Raw genomic sequence first — 23,922 nt, forward strand, 5'->3', positions numbered from 1 at the left:
GTTCGCGGCCTTATACAGACCACCAGCTAGTGGGAAGGATATAGAGGAACAAATCTGCAAGGAAATTACAGAGAGTTGTAAATATCATTGGGCAATTATAATGGGGGACTTTAATTACCCATATATAGACTGGGATAGTGGTAGTATAAGTGGCAGTGAGGGACAGGCATTCCTAGATTGTGTTCAGGAGAATTTCCTACAGCAGTATGTGTTCAGTCCAACAAGAAAGGAGGCATTGCTAGACCTGGTTCTTGGGAATGAGATGGGCCAAGTAGATCAAGTGAACTGGGGAACATTTAGGGGACAGTGATCATTGCATCATAAGGTTTAGGATGACGGTGGAAAATGACATTGGACAATTCAGGGTAAGAATAATCAACTGGTGGAGAGCGGACTTCAATGGGGCAAGAACAAAGCTGGGCCAGAGAGAATGAAACTAAAGGTTGGCAGGAAAATCAATAGCTGAATAATGGGCTACCTTCAAAAAGGAGATGATTTGGGCACAGCCTAGGCATGTTCTCTCAGAAGGGGAGGGTAGGACAAACAAATCCAAAACTCCCTGGATGACAAAGGAGATAGAAATTGAATTAAAGAAGAAAAAGTGTGCTTTCAACAGGTGTCCAGTAGCAAATACAATTGAGAACCAAGCTGAATACAGAAGGTTCAGAAGAGATGTGAAAAAGCAAATATGAGAAGCAAAGAGGGATTATGAAAAAAGACTGGCAGCCAACATAAAAGGAAATCCCAAAGTATTCTGTAAGCACCTCAATAGTAAAAGGTAGTAAAAGGAGGAATAGGGCCAATTAGGGACCGAAGAGGAGATTTACACATAGAGGCAAGAGGCATGGTTGAGGTGTTAAATTAAAGCTTTGCATCTGTCTTTACCTACAAGATAGATGCTGCCCAGGCCATGTTGACAGAGGAGGAAACTCGGTCACTAGAAGGGTTTAAAATTGATAAGGAGGTGGTATCGGATAAGCTGTCAGTACTTAAAGTTGATAAAGCACTGGGATCAGGTGATCAAGAATACTGAAGCAAGTGAGAGTGGAAATGGCACAGGCACTGGCAATAATTTTTCAATGTTCCCTGGATTCAGGGGAGGTGCCGGAGGACTGGAGAATTGCAAATATTATGCCTTTGTTCAAAAAAGGTTGTAAGGATCTGCCCTGGAATCACAGACCAGTCAATTTAACTTCGGTGGTGGGGAAAATTCTAGAAACAATTATTCGGGAATTAATAGGCACATGGAAAAAAGTGGATTGATTTAGAAGAGTAGGCTTGGATTTCTTAAAGGAAAATCGTGTCTAACTAACTTGCTGGAGTTTTTTGAAGAGGTAACAGAGATGGTTGATGAGGGCATGGCTGTTGATGTGGTGTACATGGACTTCCAAAAGGCGTTCGATACAGTTGCACACAACAGAGTTGTGAGGAAAGTTATAAGTCGTGGAATAAAAGGGACAGTAGCAACGTGGACACAAAATTGGCTGAGGGATAGGAAACGGAGAGTAATGGTTAATGGATATTTCTCAGGCTGGAGGGAGGCTTATAGTGGAGTTCCCCTGAGGTTGGTATTAGGACCCCTGCTTTTTCTGATAGATATATATATGTATATATATAAAAATAAATGATTTAGATCTTGGTGTGCAGGGGGCAATTCCAAATTTGCAGACGACATAAAACTTGGGAGAATTGTAAACTGTGAGGAGGACAGTGTAGAACTTCAAAAGGACATTGACACATTGGTGGAGTGGGCAGATAGGCTGCAGATAAAGTTCAATGTGGAGAAGTGTGAGGTGATTTTGGTACAAAGAACATGGAGAGACAGCATAAAATAAAGGATACTATTCTAAAGCGTGAGCAGGAGCAGAGAGATCTGGGTGTATATGTACATAAGTCATTAAAGGTAGCAGGACAGGTAGAGAGAGCTGATTCTAAAGCATACAGTATTCCAGGTTTCATTAATAGGGGTATAGAGTACAAGGGTAGGGAGGTTATGGTGAACTTATATAAGACACTGGTTAGACCTCAACTGGAGTAAAGTGTACAGTTCTGGGCACCACACTATAGGAAGGATGAGAACGAGAAGGAGAGTGTAGGAGAGCTTTACAAGAATGGTTCCAGGGATGAGACACTTCAGTTATGAGGAAAGATTGGAGAAGTTGGAACTGTTTTCCTGGCAGAGGAGAAGGCTAAGAGGACACTTGATAGAAGTTTTCAAAATCATGAGGGGTCTGGACAGAATAGACAAGGAGAAGCTGCTCCTGCTTGTAAACGGATCAAGAAGCAGAGAGCACAGTTTTAAAGTGTTTTGCAAAAGAAGCAAATGCAAGGTGAGAAAAAACTTTTTCACACAGTGAGTAGTTAGGGTTCAGAATGCACTGCCTGGAAGTGTGGTGGAGGCAGGTTCAAATGAGGCATTCAATAGGATATTGGTCAATTATTTAAATAGAAACAATGTGCAGAGTTACAGGGGAAAGGCAGGGGATTGGCACCAAGTTAAAATTCTCAAAGAGCCCGTGCAGACACGATGGGCCGAGTGGCCTCCTTCTACACTGTAACAATTGAGATTCTGTGAAAGCTAAAAAGCAGGGAGCATTGGTATTTGAGTATTTTACAGTTTTACAGATGTGAATTTTTGTTAATGAGCATATGTAAAAATAATTCTTCCTTAACTGTCAAGTGCCAAAAAAGTTAGCAACACAAGAACCACAGGAGTTAAAAATGAAAGTGGTCAGTGAACAAACTGTAAAAGTCACAGGATGTATTTGCTTTTGCCTCATTGGCCGAAAGGCACTCCTCTTAGTAACTCACTGTGTTTAGTTCTGTACTGATGTTACTTGGATCATCCCCTCCCATCACCACCACACGTGCTGGCATATAACTGGAGTCCTCACTCGCAACCACCAAGGTCAATTGTCTGGAACACAAGGTAAAAGACCGCTCATTAACAGACTGCAACTGCAGTCAAAATGCATAGCCCCATGCATCTATGCGTTTCTACTGCACAAGTCAATTGAGGTCACATATTCACCCTTTTTTCCCCTTAATTTGTCACTTTCATTGAGCAATTTGAATAATTTCAGGAATCTTACACCAGAGAAATTCAAGAGATGCATTCTTATATGTCTTACGTATTAAAAATGATAGATGGTTCACATCAACCTATTTAAAAATGCATTGAAAGCTATGTTAACCAAGTGTTATGGAAAATCCCATTATAAAAATCTCCACATTTATCTGCAATTTGGTATCTGCCCTTGCAAGTGGAAAAGTGAAGATGATTTTTCCAGTGCTAAGACTTGTAATTTTGCATCTCAGGAACAACCCTGAAAAAAATCCATACCTATTCCTGTAACACAGGGCACATATCTCTCTGTAAAAGACATCAGGGTTCTTTCAAACTTGAAGCAATAGATCAAGTTCATTGTTTTCATAGGCCCTGTTTATTTTCAAAAGAGACAGAAAGATGAAGCATGAAAAGGGCATGTATGACAGATGTCAAGTAGATAGTGCAACTGAGGATTAGGCTGTATGTAAAACGTTCAGAGAAGAAGTGAAAAAAATAAGAGCAGCAAAGAAAGAGTATGACGAGAGAATGAAAACTAACATAAAAGGGAATCTAAAAATCTTCTGTAGGTATATAAATAGTAAGAGTGGTAAATGGTGGAGGAGGGTCAATCAGGGACCAGATTTACACTTGCAGACAGAGGATATCGCTGAGGTACTAAATTAGTACTTTGCATTTTATTTACCAAGGAAATTTACATTTAAGGAGGTCAAACAGTTACAGGGATTACAAAATAAATGGGAATATACTAAGAGGGGTAGAGGAAGAGAGAGATCTTGGCGTACAAGTACACAGGTCCTTGAAGGCAGCAGTTCAAGTAGACAAGGTTGTAAAGAGAGCATATGGAATGCTCTCCTTCATTGGCAGAGGTATAGAATACAAAAGTAAGGATATAATGTTGGAATTGTATAAAACACTGGTCAGGCCACAACTGGAATTTTTATTGTGCACGGTTCTGGTCACCACATTACAGGAAGGACATAATAGCTCTGGAGAGAGTGCAGAGGAGGTTTACAAGAATGTTGCCAGGGTTAGAAAAGTGTAGCTACGAGGAGAGATTGGATAGGTTGGGTTTATTTTCCTTAGAACAAAGAAGGCTGAGAGGTGACTTGATTGAGGTGTACAAAATTATGAGGGGAATAGATAGAGTGGACAGGATAAAATTGTTTCCCTTGCTGGAAAATTCTAGAACCAGGGGACATAGATTCAAGATAAGCGGCAGAAGGTGTAGGGGGACATGATGAAGAAATTTTTAACGCAGAGGGTAGTAGGTGTCTGAAATTTGCTGCCCAATTTGGTGGTAAAGGCAGAAACTTTAAACTCTTTTAAAAAGTACCTGGATCTGCACCTAAAGTGCTGCAAGCTGCAGGACTATGGGCCAGGTGCAGGAAGATGGGATTAGAAAGGGCACCTGGGTGACCTCGGGCTGACATGGACAAGATGGGCCGAATGGCCTCTTTCTGTACTGTAACTTTTCTATGGTTTCTATGGTTCTAAGACAATGCTGCTGAAATCAAAATGAAAGAGGAGGCAACTGAAACACTGGATGGGTTGAACATTGATAAAGAGGATGTATTATAAGGTTGGCCATACTTAAAACTGTTAAGTTACCAGGCCCATCTGAGGATATAAAGAGAAGAGTGGAAATTGAGGAGGAACTGGTCATAATTTTCCAATTTTCCTCAAATATGCAGAATTGCAAATGCTACAACTTTGTTCAAGAAACAAGGTAAGGATAAACCCAGCAACTACAGGCCAGTCATCTTAATTTCAGTGGTGCGAAGGGTTTTAGAAATGATAATTCAGGACAAAATAAAAAGTCACGTGGACAAGTGTGGATTAATTAAGGAAATCCAACGCTGATTTGTTAAGGGAAAAACCTATTTAATTAACCTGATTGCATTTTCTGATGAGGTGACAAGAGTAGATGTGGATAATGCAGTTATGGTGTGTGTGGACTTATAAAAGACATTTGATAAAGTGCCACATAACAGCAAAGTTAAAGCCCATGGAAAAACAGGAAAAGTGGCAGCATGGATACAAAGTTGGCTGAGTGACAAAAAAGAGAATAGTGGTGCAAGGTTAGTTTTCAGACTGGAGGAAGTAGATGTGCAGTTCCACAAGGTTCAATATTAGGACCACTGCTTTTCATGATATATATTAACGACCAAAACATGAGTGTTCAGGGCACAGCTTCAAAATTTGCAAATGGCTCAAAACTTGGAAGTACAGTGAACCATGAGGAGGATAGTGGTCGAAGAGAACATAGATTGGTGGAATGGTCAGATGCATGGCAGGTGAAATTTAATGCAAAGAAGAGTGTTATGATAAATTTTGATAGTAAGAACACAGAGATAATATAAAGGATACAATTCTGAAGTGGAAGGAGGAGCAGAGGAACCTGCAGATATATGTTTACAAATCACTGGGCAGAATTTTTAGCTCCGTGTGCAGGTGCGCACCCGATCCACTGGAAAATAAAATAGCGCGTGATGACGTCAGGTGAACATTCCAACGTCATCCAGCGCTCACACGATATTTCGGTCGGAAGCATGCCCACTGACAATTAAGAGGGCAATTGAGCCCAATAAAGTTCCAATTGACCCCAATTTTTCGTGGTCCGTCCAACCTTATGGTTGGTGGGTGGGCGAATCTGCCAGGCAGACTTTGCATTTTTGATGAAACCTCATCCAAGGGCGTTACTAAATTTAAAAAAATAATATTTGGACAGAATTTTCATCATCTATATGCTCAGGTGACTGATTCTGATGTGTGGACATTTTTGTCTGGATATTTAAAACTTTATTGATTGCTTTTAAATTCTTCAGCTCCCTGAGGCAGCTCTCTGCATTCAGGGAACTTTCATTCCACGTTCACCCCTGCTTACATCAGCGCCCGCCCTCCTCCTGCCCCTCACCCCAGGAGCACTGAGCATTTCAGCACATGTTTCACACTGGCTGTGGCCGTTAATTGGCCAGCCAGCATGAAATCGTGGTTGGGGGACAATTGCGGTTGGCAGCCTATTCCCCAGATGCTCCCAGGCCTGCCGATCATGCGCACCCACCGAACTAAAAATCTTGCCCATAGTGTTACAAATTGTATGGCAGACACGCTGAACAAATATTGTGTGTCTGTATTCACAGTAGCATACATAAATGATACACCAAAAATAGAAAGCAAGCTAGGGGCTAACAAGAGTGAGGAAATTAAGATAAATGATATCAGCAGAAAAAATTCCCTAGGTTCTGCAGTCCCAGCGGATTGGAAGTTAGCAAATGTAACATTGCTATTCAAGAAAGGAGTGAGGGGGAAAATAGGGAACCACAGACTAATTATTCTTACATAAGTCATCAGAAAATTGCTGGAATTTATTCTTAAGAAAGTCTTACTATACTTAGAACATTATGGTATCATCAGTCAAAATCAGTATGGTCTTACGAAGGAAATTGTGAGAGTCAAAAAACTGCAATAAATTTGTCAATGTTGCTGAAGCACCAGGATCAGATAAGATGCTTCCAAGAATACGGAGGGAAGTGAGTGTAGAAATCGTGGATGCACTGGCCATAATCTTCCAGTCTTCCTTAGACTCAGGGGTGATGCCAGAGGGTGGGAGAATTGCAAATGTTACACTCTTGTTAAAAAAGTGTAAAGGTAAGTCCAGCAACTACAGGCCCATCAGTTTAACATTGGTGTTGGGAAAACTTCTAGAAATAATGGCCAGGATTTTCCCCTCGGTGATTTGGGGGCGGGACCCAGTTGCCGAGGTGGAAATTACGCGGGATGACGTCGGGAGGAATCCCTGACATCATCCTGGGCCATTTAAATCTTTAGGAAGGAGGGCGGACAGTGAAACCAGCTGTCCGCCCGCATACTGTCCATGGCCAATTGAGGCCATTGACTGGCTATTTAAAGTAATTAAAAACCTGCCCGTCCAACCTTAAGGCTGGCGGGCAGGCCAGGAGCCCCAGTGAGCTCCAGATTATTGATGAAACTTCATCCACTGGTGGGATGAAGTTTCATGTCCGTATTGTAAAAAATTAATGAAGTTTATGTGGTCTTTATTAATATGTCCCATCTCGTGTGACATTGTCACATGAGGGGGACATGCTAATAAGTTTTTAATGTTTCTATTTTTAATGTTTTTGACACTGTCAGTATTCTCCCTGAGACAGGACTTTGACAGCTGGGGAATCCCTCCATCCACCCCACCCCCCTCACAGGAAGTACATAGCGCTTCCTTTGGGGATACCACTGGGTGGGCCTTAATTGGCCCACCCACTTAAAATGGCGGCGGGACCCGTTTCAGTGGCGGGGGTCGGCTGCCCACCTGCTGCCAAGCCAGTGGGGCCCACCTGCCATCCAAAGGCAAGATGCTGCCCAATAAGTCAAGACAAAATTAATAGTCACATGGCCAAATATGAGTTAATTACGGAAAGCCAGCATGGATTTGTTAAGGGACAATTGTGTTTAACTAATGATGGAATTTTTGAAGAAGTAACAGAGAGGGCTGATGAGGGGAATGCTGTTGATGTGGTGTACATGGGCTTTCAAAAGGCATTTGATACAAAGACTTGTGAGCAAACTTGTGGCTCATGGAATGAAAGGGACAGTAACAACATGGATACGTAATGGGCTGAGTGACAAGAAACAGAGAGTAGTGGTTAATGGATGCTTTTCAGACTGGAGGAAGGTGTGCAGTGCGAGTTCCTCAGGGGTAAGTGTTGGGACCCTTACTCATCCTGATATATATTCTTGAACTAGATCTTTGTGTAAAGGGCACAATTTCAAGTGTAGAACTTCAAAAGGATATCAGCAAGTTGGTGGAATGTGCAGACAGATGGCAGATGAAGTTCAATGCAGAGAAAAGTGAAATGGTTCATTTTGGTAGGAAAAAAATAAATTAAAGGGTACAACTCTCAAGAGGTTCAAGAGCAAAGGGACCTGGGTGAATATGTGCATAAGTCACTGAAGGTGGCAGGACAGACTGAGAGAGCAGTTAGAAAAGCATATGGTATCCTAGGCTGTATTATTAGAGGCATACAATACAAGAACGAGGAGGTTATGTTGAACTTGTATAAGACACTAATTCGGCCTCAACTGGAGTATGGCGTCCAGTTCTGGGCAACACACTTTAGGAAAGGTGTGAAGGCATTGGAGAGAGTTCAGAAAAGATTCACGAGAATGGCTCCAGGATGAGGAATTTCAGGATTGGAGAAGTTAGTACTGTTTTCCTTGAAATGAAGGCTGAGATGAGATTTGATAGAGGTATTCAAAATCAGGAGGGGTCGGGACAGAGTAGATAGGGAGAACTGTTCCCACTTGTGAAAAGCTCAAAAACAAGAGGCACAGGATTAAATGAATTAGCAAAATGTAGCAAAAAGCGACATGAGGAAAAACTTTTTCATATGGCGGTGGTTATGGTACGGAATGCACTATCTGAAAACGTGGTGGAGGCAGGTTCAATCGAGGCATTCAAAAGGGGATGAGACTATTATCTGAATCTAAGCTGCAGGGTTAGAGAGAGAAGGCGAGGAAATGGCACTAGACAAATTGCTCTTTTAGAGCCAGTGCAGACACAATGGAACAAACGGCCTCCTTCTGGGCTGTAACAATTCTGTGATTCTCTGTGATATGTAACTAGCCGGGTAGATAAAGGAGAATCTGTAGATGTAGTATACCTGAATTTCCAAAAAGCATCGATAAGGTGCCATTCAAAAGGTTAAAAGGCAAGATAAAGGCTCAAGGCATTGGGGGGTAATATATTGGCATGGATAAAGGGCTGGATAACAGGCAGGAAACAGAGTGTAGACATAAATGGGGCTTTTTCAGGTTGACAGGATGTGACTAGTAGAGTGCCACAACGATTAGTGCTGCTGCTTCAGCTATTTACTATTTACAATCTATATTAATGACTCGGACAAAGATACAGAGGGCAATGTATCTAAGTTTCTTGATGATACAACGCTAGGTGGAAACGCAAACTGTGTGATGGATACAAAGAAGCTGCAGGGATATAGAAGGTTAAGTGAATGGGCAACAAGATGGCAGATGGGGTATAATGTGGGGCAGTGTGAGGCCCAGCTAGTTCTGGAGCATGTCTTCAGTACTATTGCTGGAATGTTGTCAGGGCTCATAGTCTTTGTAGTATCCACTGTTTCAGCTGTTTCTTGATATCACGAGTGAATCAAGATGGCTATGATGCTGGGGACCTCAGGAGGGGGCTGTGATGATTCATCCCTTGGCACTTCTGGCTGAAGATTATTGCAAATGCTTCAGCCTTATCTTTTGCACTGATGTGCTGGGCTCCACCATCACTGAGGATGCGGATATTTGTGGAGCCTCTTCCTCCAGTAAGTTGCTTACTTGTCCACCACCATTCACAACCGGATATGGCAGGACGGCAGAGCTTAGGTCTCATCCGCAGGCTGTGGGATTGCTTAGCTCTGTCTATCACTTGCTGCTTCCGCTGTTTGACACGCAAGCAGTTCAGTGCTGTAGCTTCACCAGGCTGACACCGCATCATTAGCTCTGCCTGCTGCTGCTCCTGGCACAACCTCCTGCACTGTTCATGGAACCAGGGTTGGTCCCCCAGTTTGATGGAAATGGTAAATTGGGAGATATAAACAAAAAAACTGCGGATGCTGGAAATCCAAAACAAAAACAGAATTACCTGGAAAAACTCAGCAGGTCTGGCATCGGCGGCGAAGAAAAAAGCTGACGTTTCGAGTCTTCATGACCTTTCAGCAGAACTAGATGAATCCAAGGAGAGGGGTGAAAAAAAGCTGGTTTAAGGTGGGGTGTGGGGGGTGTGGGGGTGTGTGGGGGGGTGTGTGTGTGTGTGTGTGTGTGTGCGTGTGGTTGTAGGGACAAGCAAGCAGAGATATTGGGATATCAATTGGGAGATATGCCAGGCCATGAGGTTACAGATTGTGGATTGATGTAATTCTGCTGCTGATGATGGCTCACAGTGCCTCATGGATGCCCGGATTTGAGTTGCTAGATCTATTCAAAATCTATCCCATTTAGCATTGCGGTAGTGCCACATAACATAATGGAGGGTGTCCTCACTATAAAGATAGAGCTTCGTCTCCTCAAGGACTGTGTGGTGGTCACTCCTAACGGTTTTTTATTCATTTATGGGATGTGGGCATCGCTGGCTGTGGTGAGCTGCCTTCTTGAACTGCTGCAGTCCCTGTGGTGTAGGTACACTCACAGTGCTGTTATGGAGGGAGTTCTAGGATTTTGATCCAGCAACAGTGAAGAAATGGCTTTCCAAGTCAGGATGGTGAGTGGCTTGGAGGGGAACTTCCAGGTGGTGGTATTTCCATGTATCTGCTGTCCTTGTCCTTCTAGATGGTAGCGGTCATGGGTTTGGAAGGTGCTGTCTAAGGAGACTCGGTGAATTCCTGCAGTGCATCTTGTAGATGGTACACAATGCTGCTACTGAGCGTCGGTGGTAGAGGGAGTGAATGTTTGTGGATGGGGTGCCAATCAAGCGGGCTGCTTTGTCCTGGATGGTGTCAAGCATCTTGAGTATTGTGGGAGTTGTGCTCATCCAGGCAAATGGAGAGTATTCCATCACACTCCTGACTTGCGCCTTGTTGATGGTGGACAGGCTTTGGGGAGTCAGGTGAGTTACTCATCACATGATTCCTAGCCTCTGACCTGCTCTTGTAGCCACAATATTTATATGGCTAGTTCAGTTCAGTTTCTGGTCAATGGTAAGCCCCAGAATATTGATAACGATTGTAATGCCATTGAATGTCAAGGGGCGATGGTTAGACTCTCTCTTGTTGGAGATGGTCAGGGCCTGGCACTTGGGTGGCGCCAATGTTACTCGCCACTTGTCAGCCCAAGCCTGGATATTGTCCAGGTCTTGCTGTATTTGGACATGAGCTGCTTCCGTATCTGAGGAGTCACCAATGGTGCTGAACATTGTGTAATCATCAGTGAACATCCCCACTTCTGACCTTATGATGGAAGGAAGGTCATTGATGAAGCAGCTGAAGATGGTTAGGCTGAGGACATCACCCTGAGGAACTTCTGCAGTGATGTCCTGGAGCTGAGATGACTGACCTCCAACAACCATAGCCATCTTCCTTTGTGCTGGGTTAGACTCCAATCAGCAGAGAGTTTTCCCCGATTCCCATTGACCCCAGTTTTGCTAGGGCTCTTTGGCACCACACTCAGTCAAATGCGGCCTTGATGTCAAGGGTAGTCACTCTGCCCATACACGACTGGATGTGGCAGGACTGCAAAGCTAAGATCTAATCCGGTGGTTGTGGAATCACTTAGCTCAGTCTATCACTTGCTGTTTGGCATGCAAGTTGTCCAGTATTGTAGCTTCTCTCGATTGACACCTCATTTTTAAGTATGCCTACTGCTGCTCCTGGCATGTCCTCCTGCACTCTTCATTGAACCAGGGTTGAACCCCTGGCTTGGTGGTAATGATAGAGTGGGGGTATGCTGGGCCATGAGATTACAGATTGTGGTTGAGTACAATTCTGTTGCAGCTGATGGCCCACAGCACCTCATGGATGCCTAGTCCTGAGTTGCTAGATCTGTTCTAAATCTATCCCATCTAGCACAATTGTAGTTCCACACAACACAATCGAGGGTATCCTCAACGTGAAGGCGGGACTTCGTCTCCACAATGACTATATGATAGTCACTCCTACTGATATCAAATGCATCTGCGGCAGGCAGGTTGGTGTGGATGAAGTCAAGTATGTTTTTCCCTCTTGTTGATTCCCTCACCATCTGCCACAGACCCAGTCCAGCAGCTATTTCCTTTAAGACTAGGTCAGCTCAGGCTGTGGTGGTGCTGTTGAACCACTCTTGTTGATGGACATTGAAATCACCCAACAAGAATACATTCTGTGCCCTTGCCACCCTCAGTGCTTCCTCCAAGTGGTGTTGAACATGGAGGAGTACTGATTCATCAGCTAAGGGAGCGCAGTAGGTGGTAATCAGTAGGAGGTTTCCTTGCTCATTATTGGGCTGATGCAACTCCTACCTGACTATATACCACTGTGCCGCCACCTCCACTGGGTTTGTGCTGCCGGTGACGATGGTGATAGTGGTGTCTGGGACATGATCTGTGAGGTATGATTCCGTCATACTGTTGTTTGACCAGTCTGAGAGACAGCTCTCCCAGTTTTGGCATAAGCCCCCAGGTGTTAGTAAGGGGGAGTTTGCAGGGTTGACAGGGATGCAATTGCCATTGTCATTTCCGGTGTCTAGATTGATGCTGGGTGGTCCATCCGGTTTCATTCCTTTTTATTGACTTTATAGCAGTTTGACACAACTGAGTGGCTTGGTAGGCCATTTCACAGGGCATTTAAGAGTCAACCACATTACTGCGGATCTGGAGTCACATGTGGGCCAGGTCAGGTGAGGGCAATAGATTTCCTTCCCTAAAAGACGTCAGTGAACCAGGTGGGTTTTTACAACAATCGCCAATGGTTTCATGGTTATCATTAGACTTATACTGAATTCAAATTCTACCATCTCCTGTGGTGGGATTCGAAATCAGGTTCCCAAAGGTACCCTGGGTCACTGGATTACCAGTCCAGTGACAAAACTACACCACTTTCTTCATGGACAGATGCATCTGCAACAGAGGAGATAGGGAGAAATTACTTACATTGGCAGAAGGGGCGAGAACCTGAGGACACTGATTTAAGGCATGTAGCAAAAGAATCAAAGGCAACATGAGCAATATGTTTTTTATGCATTGAGTATTTAGAATCTGGAACGTACTGCCTCGGAGTGTTGTGGTTTTGGGTAAGTATCTGAATAAAAAAAAATTACAAGTCCACAGGGAAAATGTAGCAGTAGGATTAACTGAGTTACTCTTGCAGAGAACCAGACACAATGGGCCATATAGTTTCTTTCTGTGCTGCACTAATTCTATGAATCAATGAATTGTCACAGCCCCAGCAAAGCTACTTATACAATCCCCACAACTCCCAAAAAATGTGGTACTTTGTCCCACATCCTGGCTGAGGCTGCCTTCTTTCCATTCCTTCCACCTTGCTGAAGTACTTTTCCCAATATCTCTCCTTCCTGGAGGAAGTTTCTTCCTTCTTACCTCTTATTGCCTCAGTCCGATTAGCCTCTCACATTATAACTTGATAAACCTGAAGACAACACTTGGTCACAATTACCCATGTGCAATACCACAGGAGATTCAACTCTTGCATCCACTCAGATTAACATTTAGTCACAACAAGGTAACCTTCAAAGTATTTGTCAATTCACTGGTTTGTAGGACAACCATTTTTGGAAATATGAAATGTTTATTCAGATTAATAGGATTGCAGGTTCACATCTTGCTACATAGTGAGTTAGATGAGTCCAGCAGGATCAGCAGTTCGTAGGGTGTTCTCAGCAGCTCTACGCAGAGGAAATATGCTTGAACAATCCTAATCTAACACTGTCACCGGGTGATATACACAGGCCTAGCTCATAAAGTCTGGGTCCCTGACACTTACCTGATGACCACCCCTTTGTGCATGTAGATGTTAATGTAATGGGACCCTGTGCTGCCATTTGATTCCCAGTACGTTTTGGTGTTCTTGTCAGTTAGCTTGCTCGCTCTATGATGATTGGAGGACACCTCCACCTTCTCCCAACACTTGTCCTCTTTCAACTCCACACTGGAACCTACACAATGATGAACAGTAAGAAAGAAAAGACTATAGTAACCACCAGCCACAGAAAAAACTTACCGAACATCTTAGCAGGTTTAAAATACATTTAAGTTTGAGCAAAATAACACAAAGACAGTAAAAATGCAGGATAAGAGACTGCTGGCTCGATCAAATCAAGTGGTCTCAATGACTCCCTAGATCAAATCAATGAAGAGGTCCATAAATGTCACCACCAAAATCCTAAGAGTGAACTGCCTCCTCCAAATCTCCACTAGTCACTAGATATTCTGAAAACAAAATCTCCCAAATATAATCAAGAGTTGTCATTTGGAGTAAGCATGTTGGTACCAATACTCAACAACAGTGATCACACTTAAGTCATTATGGACTACACGTGACAATACATTGCAGTGCTACACTTAATTCACAACCCCTGCTGGACGTTTTCACATTCAGGTAAACACAACCCAAATGTTTCCCGCACTCTCATTACTCTTCACTGAAATCCAAATGACAATATTGCAAAACATAAAAATCATCCAAATTAGTGTTTTGTTACTTTGTAGTACTGTAAACAAATGCAACCAATTGGGGAGAAAAAAGTGAGTTTTGCTAAGAGAGAAATGCCTTGATGACTATCATAGAGGGCAGTCTGAGATTTCTCAACATGGAATATCTCAGGAGCCCAACTTCACCTGGCAGATTCCACTATTCCTCAGGATGCTGATATCGGCAAAGTCATTGAAGTGTTCTCACTTTGGTGATAATAACAGCCAAATTATGCATGAGTTTGCAATTCCGACTTGGCTAGGAATGTAAGAAGTAAGAACAAGAGTAGGCAAGGCCATTTGGCACTTCGAACCTGCTGTGCCATTCAACAAAATCACAGTTGATCTTATACCTCAATTTCACCTTTCTGCACTAACCCTATATTCCTCAATACCCTTAGTATCCTATAATCCATCAAACACTGACCTGAAGGTACTCAGCAACAGAGCACCCTCAGGTCTCTGGGAAAGAGAATTCCAAAGGTTCACAACCCTCTGATTGAAGAAATTTCTTCTCAGTTCAGTTCTAAATCACCAATTCCTTATTCTGAGACTGGGACCAAGCCAGGGGAAACGCTTTCTCAGCATCTACCCTGTCCTGGTGGACAGCAGAATACCCAGAATGTTTCTGGGCGAGTAATTCAAAAGCCTAATACGCTGGAGACACGGAATAAAACACTAGTTTTATTCATAACAACCATGAAACTACCGGATCTGTTGTAAAATCCATCTGCATCACTAAGGCATTGTGGGGCAGGAAATCTGCCATCCTCGCTAGGTCAGGCCTACATGTGACTCCAGATCCACGGCAATGGGCTTGACTCTTAGCTACCCTCTAAAATGCTCGAACAAACCACTCAGTTCACAGAATTACACAGTGCAGAAGAGGCCCTTCGGCCCATCGAGTCCGTGCCAACACGTGAGAAACATCTGACCGACCTACCTAATCCCATTTACCAGCACTTGGCCCATAGCCTTGAAGTTATGACATGCCAAATGCTCATCCAGGTACTACTTAAAGGATGTGAGGCAACCCGCCTCCATCACCCTCCCAGGCCGTGCATCCTAGACCGTCACCACCCTCTGGATAAAAAAGTTTTTCTTCAAATCCCCCTAAACCTCCTGCCCCTCACCTTAAACTTGTGCCCCTTTCATGACTGCCCCTTCAACTAAGGGGAGCAGCTGCTCCCTATCCACCCTGTCCATGCCCCTCATAATCTTGTACATCTCGATCAGGTCGCCCCTCAGTCTTCTCTGCTCCAACGAAAACAACCCATGTCTATCCAACCTCTCTTCATAATTTAAATGTTTCATCCCAGGCAATATCCTGGTGAATCTCCTCTGCACCCCCTCCAATGCAATCACATCCTTTCTATAATGTGGCGACCAGAACTGCACACAGTACTCCAGCTGTGGCCTCACCAAGGTTCTATACAACTCCAACATGACATCCCTACTTTTGTAATCTATGCCTCGATTGACGAAGACAAGAGTCCCATATGTCTTTTTCACCACCCCACTAACATGCCCCTCTGCCTTCAGAGATCTAGGACACATGCACCAAGGTCCCTTTGTTCCTCAGAACTTCCTAGTGTCATGCCATTCATTGAATATTTCCTTGTCAAATTACTCCTTCCAAAGTGTATCACCTCACACTTTTCAGGATTAAGTTCCATCTCCCACTTATCTGCCCAAATGACCATCCTGTCTATATCTCTCTGTAGCTCAAGACACTCAACCTCACTGTTAACCAACCGACCAATCTTTGTGTCATCTGCAAACTTACTAATCCTACCCCCCCAAACGCCCCCCCCCCCCAAAAACCCCCATCCCTCACATAGTCATCTAGGTCATTTATATAAATGGCAAATAAAGGGGACCCAGCACAGATCCCTGTGGTACGCCACTGGACACTGGCTTCCAGTCACTAAAGCATCCTCCTGTCATCACCCTCTGTCTCCTACAACAAAGCCAATTTTGAATCCACCTTATCAAATTATCCTGTATCCCATGTGCATCTGCCTTCTTTATAAGTCTCCCATGTGGGACCTTGTCAAAGGCTTTGCTGAAATCCATATAAACTACATCAACTGCACTATCCTCATCTACACACCTGGTCATATCCTCAAAAAATTCAATCAAATTTGTTAGGCATGACCTCCCTCTGACAAAGCCATGCTGACTATCCCTGACCAAACCTTGCCTCTCCAAGTGGAGATAGATTCTCTCCTTCAGAATTTTCTCCAATAATTTCCCTACCATTGATGTGAGACTCACTGGCCTGTAGTTCCCTGGCTTATCTCTACAACCCTTCTTAAATAGTGGAACCACATTAGCTGTTCTCCAGTCCTCTGGCACCTCCCCCATGGCCAGAGAGGAATTAAAAATTTGGGTCAGAGCCCCTGCGATCTCCTCCCTTGCTTCCCTCAGCAGTCTGTGACACAAATCCTCCGGACCTGGAGATTTGTCCACTTTTAAGCCTGCCAACACCTCTAATACCTTGTCACTCCCTGTATCAATTTGCTTAAGAACCTCCAGTCTCTCTCCCTGAGTTCCATTCCTTCATCCTCATTCTCTTGGGTGAAGGCTGATGTGAAGTATTTGTTCAACACTCTACTGATGTCCTCTGGCTCCACCCATAGATTGCCCCCTTGGTCCCTAATGGGCCCTACTCTTTCCCTAGTTATCCTCTTCCCATTGATATACTTATAGGATATCTTGGGATTTTCCCTACTTTTACCAGCCAGAGCTTTCTCATATCTCCTTTTTGCTCTTCTAATTGCTTCCTTAAGCTCTACCCTGCACTTTCTGTACTCCACTAATGCCTCCGCTGATTTGCTTCCCTTGAACCTAAAAGCCTCTCTTTTCCTTCTCATCGTATCCTGAATATCTCCGGTCATCCATGGTTCTCTGGGCTTGTTACTCCTTCCTATCACCCTAGAGGGAACCTGTTGAGCCTGTACCCTCCCCATTTCCTTTTTGAACGCCCCCCCCCCCCCGCTGCTCTTCTGTAGAGTCCCCCACAAGTAGCTCTTCCCAGTCTACCTTGGCCAGGTCCTGCCTTATTTTACTAAAATCTGCTCTCCCCCAATCCAACTTGTCAATTTCTTTATCCATAACAAGCTTAAACTGTACCATGTTGTGGCCGTTATCAATAAAATGCTCGCTCACCACCACCTCAGCCACCTGTCTGGCTTCATTCCCCAGAATTAGGTCCAGCACTGAGCCGTCCCTTGTTGGACCTAAAATGTTCTCCTGTACACATTTCAAGAAATCCACTCCATCCAAGCCCTTAACACTATGTCTGTCCCAATTAATGTTGGGAAAGTTGAAATCACCTAATATAATCACCCTATTGTTATTGTTTTTACACACCTCCGCAAATTGTGCACATATTTGCTCCTCAATTTCCCGCTGACTATCTGGGGGTCTATAATAAACACCTAACAATGTGGCTGCCCCTTTTTTTATTCCTAACGTCTACCCACAAAGCTTCATTTGATGCCCCCTCCAAGATATTATCTCTCCTTACTGCAGTAACTGACTCCTTAACTAATAATGCAATGCCTCCTCCTCTTTTACCCCCTCCCCCGTCTCGCCTAAAGATTCTATATAACGGAATGTTGAGCTGCCAATTCTGCCCCTCCCTCAACCACATCTCTGTGATGGCTACTATATCACAATTCCACATGTCAATCCTCACCCTTAACTCATTCGTTTTACCTGTAATACTCCTGGCATTAAAGTAAAGGCCATCCAGCCTTGCCTTATTCCCCTAAAACTTAATGCAGCTGTACTCCCTCTGACTTGATTGTTTTACTGTATTATGGATGTGTCCCTATTCTGCTAACGTTCTGTGTCCCCTCCCCTGCCGAATTTGCACTAGCAAACCCACCCACAAGGATATTAGTCCCGCTCTGGATCAGATGTAGACCATCCCGCTTGTACAGGTCCCACCTTCCCCAGAAACGGTCCCAGTGATCCAAGAATCTAAAATCCTCCCTCCTGCACCAACTCTTAAGCCACGTATTCATCTGTGCTTTTCTCCTATTTCTGTGCTCGCTAGCATGTGGCACCGGGAGTAATCCAGAGATTACAACCCATGAGGCTTTTTAGTCTACTGCCTAACTCCCTGAATTCTTGATGCAAGACCTCATCCCTCTTTCTACCTATGTCATTGGTACCAACATGTACCATGACTTCCGCCTTATCACCTTCTCTCCTCAGGATGCCCTGCAGCTGTTCAGTGACATCCCAGACCCTGGCACCAGAAAGACGTCACACCATCCTGGAGTCACGTTGACGGCCACTGTAGTGCCTATCTGTTCCCCTGACTGTAGAATCTTCTGTTACTATTGCTCTTCCTCCCCTCAAGTACAGACAAGCTGCTTGTGGTGCCAGAAGCCTGGCTCTGTCTGCACTCCCTGGAGGAACCAGCCTCCAAAATGGAACACCGATTTGCAAGCGAGTTGTACCAAACCGCCACAGAAAAGCCGTGTAATAAAACTGATGAACCACCCATCATCAACCTTGGCATGGAAACAACGAAGACACACCCTTCCCATTCAACCCTGCAAAGTCCTTGTCAACATCTGGGATTTGTGCCAGGATTGAGAGAACTGTCCCACAGACTAGTCAAGCAATGGCCTGACATAGTCATACTCACAGAATCATACTTTCCAACTGATGTTCCAGATGCCTCCATCATCATTCTCTGGGTATGTCCTATCTCACCATTTGGGTAGATCCTTCAGAGGTGCAGTGGTACACACAGTCAAGTCAGGAGGAGTCCTTGGGAGTCCTCAACATTGACTCCACACCCCATGAAGTCTCATGACATCAGGTTAAGCATGGGTAAGGAAACCTCCTGACTGCCACATAAAAGGCTGCGTGTGCCTGTGTGGATGTATGATTTAATTAAGCTGGGCACAGATTATTAGGAGGCATGTTGTCTAGCGGGTTTAAAACATGCAAAGGATAGAGATGATAGGTTGAGGTAAAAGTAAACAAGTTCGATCTAACATTTGCATTTTTAGACAAGTTGAGAGTTTGTTTTAATATCAAAGGGGAGTTCAGAGTAGCCAGAAACATGTTTGCATCTTGCAGGAGTTCCATAGGTAAATAGAAGGGGGGATATTATATTTTATTGGCCTGAAAGCAAAGACAAGATGGAAACATGAAAGATCTTATATTTGGAAGGGTTTGGGTTTCAAAAAGGTGTGAAAACAATGGAACCTGACATGAAAGGGGTGGGGGGGCATTTTAGAGTTACTGTTACTCTAGGTGTTCTGAGATGTTGAGGTAACAGCTGGAGTGGAGATGGAGCTGTTAGCTCTGGGCTGGGAGGAGATGCCATTTCAGCCAACCATCCAGTGAAGCCAGAAAAGTTTTGGGCTGCAAAAAGCAGTTGTATTCTGAAGTTTGGTTTACCACAGCAGAGTGGAAGCAAGTTACAGGTCATGTAGTATACCTTTATTGAAGCTACAGCAGCTTGCCTTGGGTAATATTATTGGATTTCTTATAGTTACACATCTGTAAGGGAGTGTTGCCTGGAAGGTGTTTACTTGTGAGTTTGACCAAGTGGAGAGTCTTTTTTGGGGGAATGTTTGTAAAACTAACCTTAACTGTGCAAATGTAATCTTAAGTTTTCTTTTATACTTGCTAATAAAACTTTTACTGTTAATTTTTTAAAATCCCCTGAAGTGTTACTGGACCTCTGTATTTTGTGGGTTAAAAGGATGAAGCTTGGATTTTAGTTACACTTTAAAAGATGCCAGCACTTTGAGTTTTATGACCCTTGAACTGTGTTATCAAGGGGGGGTAGTGGCTCAGGGAAGTTAAAACAAGGTAGAAAAAGCTGTGCTGCTGCCTAGCAACAGGAGGCCCACTCAATGGAACTAAAAACCGTTTGAGTTCAGTTGGTCATTCTGCTCTGAGGTTAAGGCAGCAGTTTAAGTCTCTCTAGCTGACATATTAGCAGACTGCTGAGGAAAATAAGTCCAAGAATCTTAGCTGAGTTGCTCTAAAGCTAAAGTAACAGTGAATGTCAAGTAGGTTCTGGATCTCAAGGGAGATACCAAATTGTAAGCAGTCTACTGGGAGAGAGAACTGTAGACAGAGCAGGTTTCCCAAAAGAACTGAAAGATCCCAAAACCAAGGAGTGAGACGGAGCGGGATCTGGTCAAAGGAAGAACAGGAGTCTGGGAAAGGTTCTGTTCTGTGGAAGTGAAAGTAAGGAGCAGAGAGAAAGGCTCCAAGCTTAAAGAGAGAAAGCTGCAGGACACAGACTTAAAGCAATATAGGCTTACGAGAAACCAGAAGATCCAAGCAGACAGTCAAAGGTCTGTAACTCTTTACTCTAAGCATGTGAAACAGTGGTGTTCTGTCGGCAAGGCTGAGTCAGTGAGTGTGTGTGCCTGGAAGGAAGCTTGAATGTACGTGGTGATCCAGGAGAGCTCAAAACCCTGGAGGTGGAACTTTGTGGAAGGCGTCTGAGAGAAAGCATCAGTGTGGGAGAAGATTCCAAAGCAAGTTCTTCAAGAGTGGAGATTGGAAACCCTTAGATGAAAGGCAGAGTTCAGTGAGACCAGTTGGCTCACGGTGTGACAAGTGTCTGGGGGGAGTTGAGGAGATATCCATAGCATCTGTTTGGGGTGGCATCTGTCACTTCATTTCAGAGTGTGGTGTGTCCGACCACAAGTCACCTACTGGTTTACATGGGCTGTGAACATCAGAGTATAAGATGGCTTTTGAAACTTGTGTTATCCTTACAAATCTGTATATATCTCTAAAGGTATTGGTGTGGATGAAGGAGTACTGTAATATAGTTAATCTTTTCTTGTTTAATAAGTGTTTTATTCTTTTGGTAAAAGTTCCATCAGCTGACTCCTGTGGCTCTGTTCAGTGGCCACTCTCCACGTTTCTAAACAAAAAGATAAAAGTTAGGATCAATCGAGCCACTTTCCACCCTGGGATCTGAACAGTCCAGTAGTAAAATCAGCTGGGATCACAACAATAATCTTAGCTCAAATGCACACACAGTAATGTACATAAAGTGAAAATGTTAAAGGATTTCAGCATCTTTTAAGAATAGGAATAATGCAAGAGACCAGTCTCTGCAATCCACCTGACCAATGAATGATCCTCAGCTGCCCACTGAAACATCTATTCAATTCTCCCTTGAATAATGTTCCCATTTACCTGCCACTCAGGGTAGTACATTCCATGCATTGACCATCCTCTACATAAAGCAGTTAAATCTAAATAGTCAATTTGCGCATTACTCATTTTCTAATTTTGACCACATATTCACTAATTCTTGTGTTAGAGGAAATGTCAAATTTTAGAGTTTAATTTATCTCCTCCCTAAGAATCTGGAACATTTCCAGAAGCATTCTCTTCCCCAGAGTAAAGAATCCAAATATTTCAATCCCTCCTCACAGTTCAGATGACTTAAACTGGGTATCAGGTTGGTTGGCCTCTTCTTAGCTGCTTCCATTGTTTAGATTGCTTGCTGTAACATGGAAATTAGAATTACATACAGTATTAAAAGCATGGTCATTCCCTGCCCAGACTCATCGCCTCTTGTGATTTATGCTTTATCACTCTGACTGTACATCTTAAGATCCAATTAGCTTTCCTTGGCTGTTGCCGCATACTATGCTATAAATTCTGCTGAGTGATTCACTATATCCCCAAAATCCTTCCCCTATGTTGCATTATGCAAACTGGAGCTAGTTCAATTATTTTCCAAAGTTTATTTCCCTTTTTTAGGCTCGTTACCATTACGTGCCACTTCCAATCTATCTACAACCGATTGTTCCACACTTGTTCCCTGTAGTTCAAACCCATCCCTGTTTTTGATCATCTGTAAACTTTGCTGCAGCTTTGCTTCTGTGCCCTCTGTATACACTGACCAACAACCTAACTGATTGCACTTCAATGGAGCAGCTGATAAAAGTGTTAAGGAACATGCATCTTTATTTCTGAAGCACAGAAGTGCAGAAAAAATAAACAAGGCCTTGTGTTTATGTCATCCACAAGGCACATTGTTCAAACCTAAATAGTTAAACCTGATTACAAATGCATAAGGAAAGCTGTGTTATCTGCAAGATTTGGGTCAAAGGAGTCATGCCAGTCAAGGGGGAAGGAGGTGCTAATATCTTCAATTTGGACAAATGAAATTGTTCACACAGTGTTCATTCCTGCATGCATCCCAGAACTATGGTGGTAAATTTAGAATCCTAGGCACTTCTTGTACTTAAGGATAGGATCAAATTAAAAGAAAAGACATATAATGTGGCAAAGATTAGTGGTAAGCAGAGGATTGGGAAAGTTTTAAAAAACCAACACAAGATGACCAATAAAATAATAAAGAGGGAGAAAATAAACTTTGAGGGTAAACTAGCAAGTAATATAAAAACGGACAGTAAGAGCTTAAATATATAAAAAGGAAGAGAGAGGCCAAAGTGAACATAAGCCCCTTACAAAATGAGGCTGGGGAAATAATAATGGGGAACCAGGAAATGATAGAGGAGTTGAATAAATACTTTGCTTCAGTCTTCACAGTAGAAGACACTAATAGCAATTCAATACTAAATAATAAAGGGGCAAAAGAGGGGGAAGGAAATAATACAATAACTATCACTAGAAAAAAGTACCAGGGAAACTAATGGGGCTAAAGGCCGCTAAGTCCCCTGGACCTGATGGGTGCATCCTAGGATATTACAGGAAGTAGCTACACAAATAGTAGATGCACTGGTTGTAATCTTCCAAGAATCCTTAGATTCTGGAAAAGTCCCAGAGGATTGGAAAACTGCCAATGTAACACACTTATTCAAAAAGGGAGGGAGACAAAAAACATGTAAGCATAGGGCAGTTAGCTTATCATCTGTCATTAGAAAAATGTTGGTGTCTATTATAACGGATGTAATAGCAGAGCATTTAGAAATACATAATATAATCAAACAGAGTCAGCATGGCTTCATGAAGGGGAAATCATGCCTGACAAATTTATTAGAATTCTTTCAGGAGGTAACAAGCAGGATAGATAAAAGGGAACCAATAAACTTGGATTTTCAAAAGGCCCATTCGATAAGGTATTGCACATAAGGCTACTTAATAAGATAAGAGCCCATGGTGTTGGAGGTAGTACATTAGCAAGGATAGAGGATTGGCTAACTAAAAGACGACGGAGGGTTGGGATAAGGGGAGCATTTTCAGGATGGCAACCTGTAACTAGTGGAGTGCCACAGGGATCAGTGCTGGGGCCTCAATTATTTATAATATATATTAATAACTTAGATGAGGAAAGTGAATGTACTATCACCAAATTTGCGAATGATACAAATTTAGGTGGGAAGGCAAGTGCTGAGGATGACACAGACTGTGTCTGCAGAGGGATACAGACAGCTTAAGTGAATGGGCAAAAGGGTGGCAGATGGAATATAATGTGGCAAAATGTAAGGTTATGCACTTTGGCAGGAAGAATAGAGGAGGTGAATATTATTAAAATGGAGAAAGACTGCAGAAGGCTGCAGCACAGAGGGATTTGGGAGTCCTTGTGTGCATGAATCCCAAAAAGCTAACATACAAGTTCAGCAGGTAATAGGTAAGGCAAATGGAATGTTGGCCTTTATTTCAAAGGGAATGG

General features: G+C 43.3%; 1 protein-coding gene across 3 annotated transcripts in view; it reads right to left on the minus strand.

Annotated features, from left to right (window-relative positions):
* Positions 1-23,922, minus strand: part of LOC121277892 (cullin-9) — a 301,897-nt gene that overhangs the window by 119,398 nt on the left and 158,577 nt on the right. For all 3 annotated transcript variants that reach the window (XM_041187673.1, XM_041187674.1, XM_041187672.1), the window contains exons 15-16: positions 13,564-13,735; positions 2,812-2,917 (exon numbers count right to left, since the gene is read on the minus strand). In XM_041187673.1, coding sequence (XP_041043607.1) covers positions 2,812-2,917; positions 13,564-13,735 — 278 coding nt within the window. The remainder of the gene's footprint in view (positions 1-2,811; positions 2,918-13,563; positions 13,736-23,922) is intronic.

The sequence above is a fragment of the Carcharodon carcharias genome, chromosome 5, assembly GCF_017639515.1.
Source record: "Carcharodon carcharias isolate sCarCar2 chromosome 5, sCarCar2.pri, whole genome shotgun sequence".
NCBI classification, from domain to species: Eukaryota; Metazoa; Chordata; class Chondrichthyes; order Lamniformes; family Lamnidae; genus Carcharodon; species Carcharodon carcharias.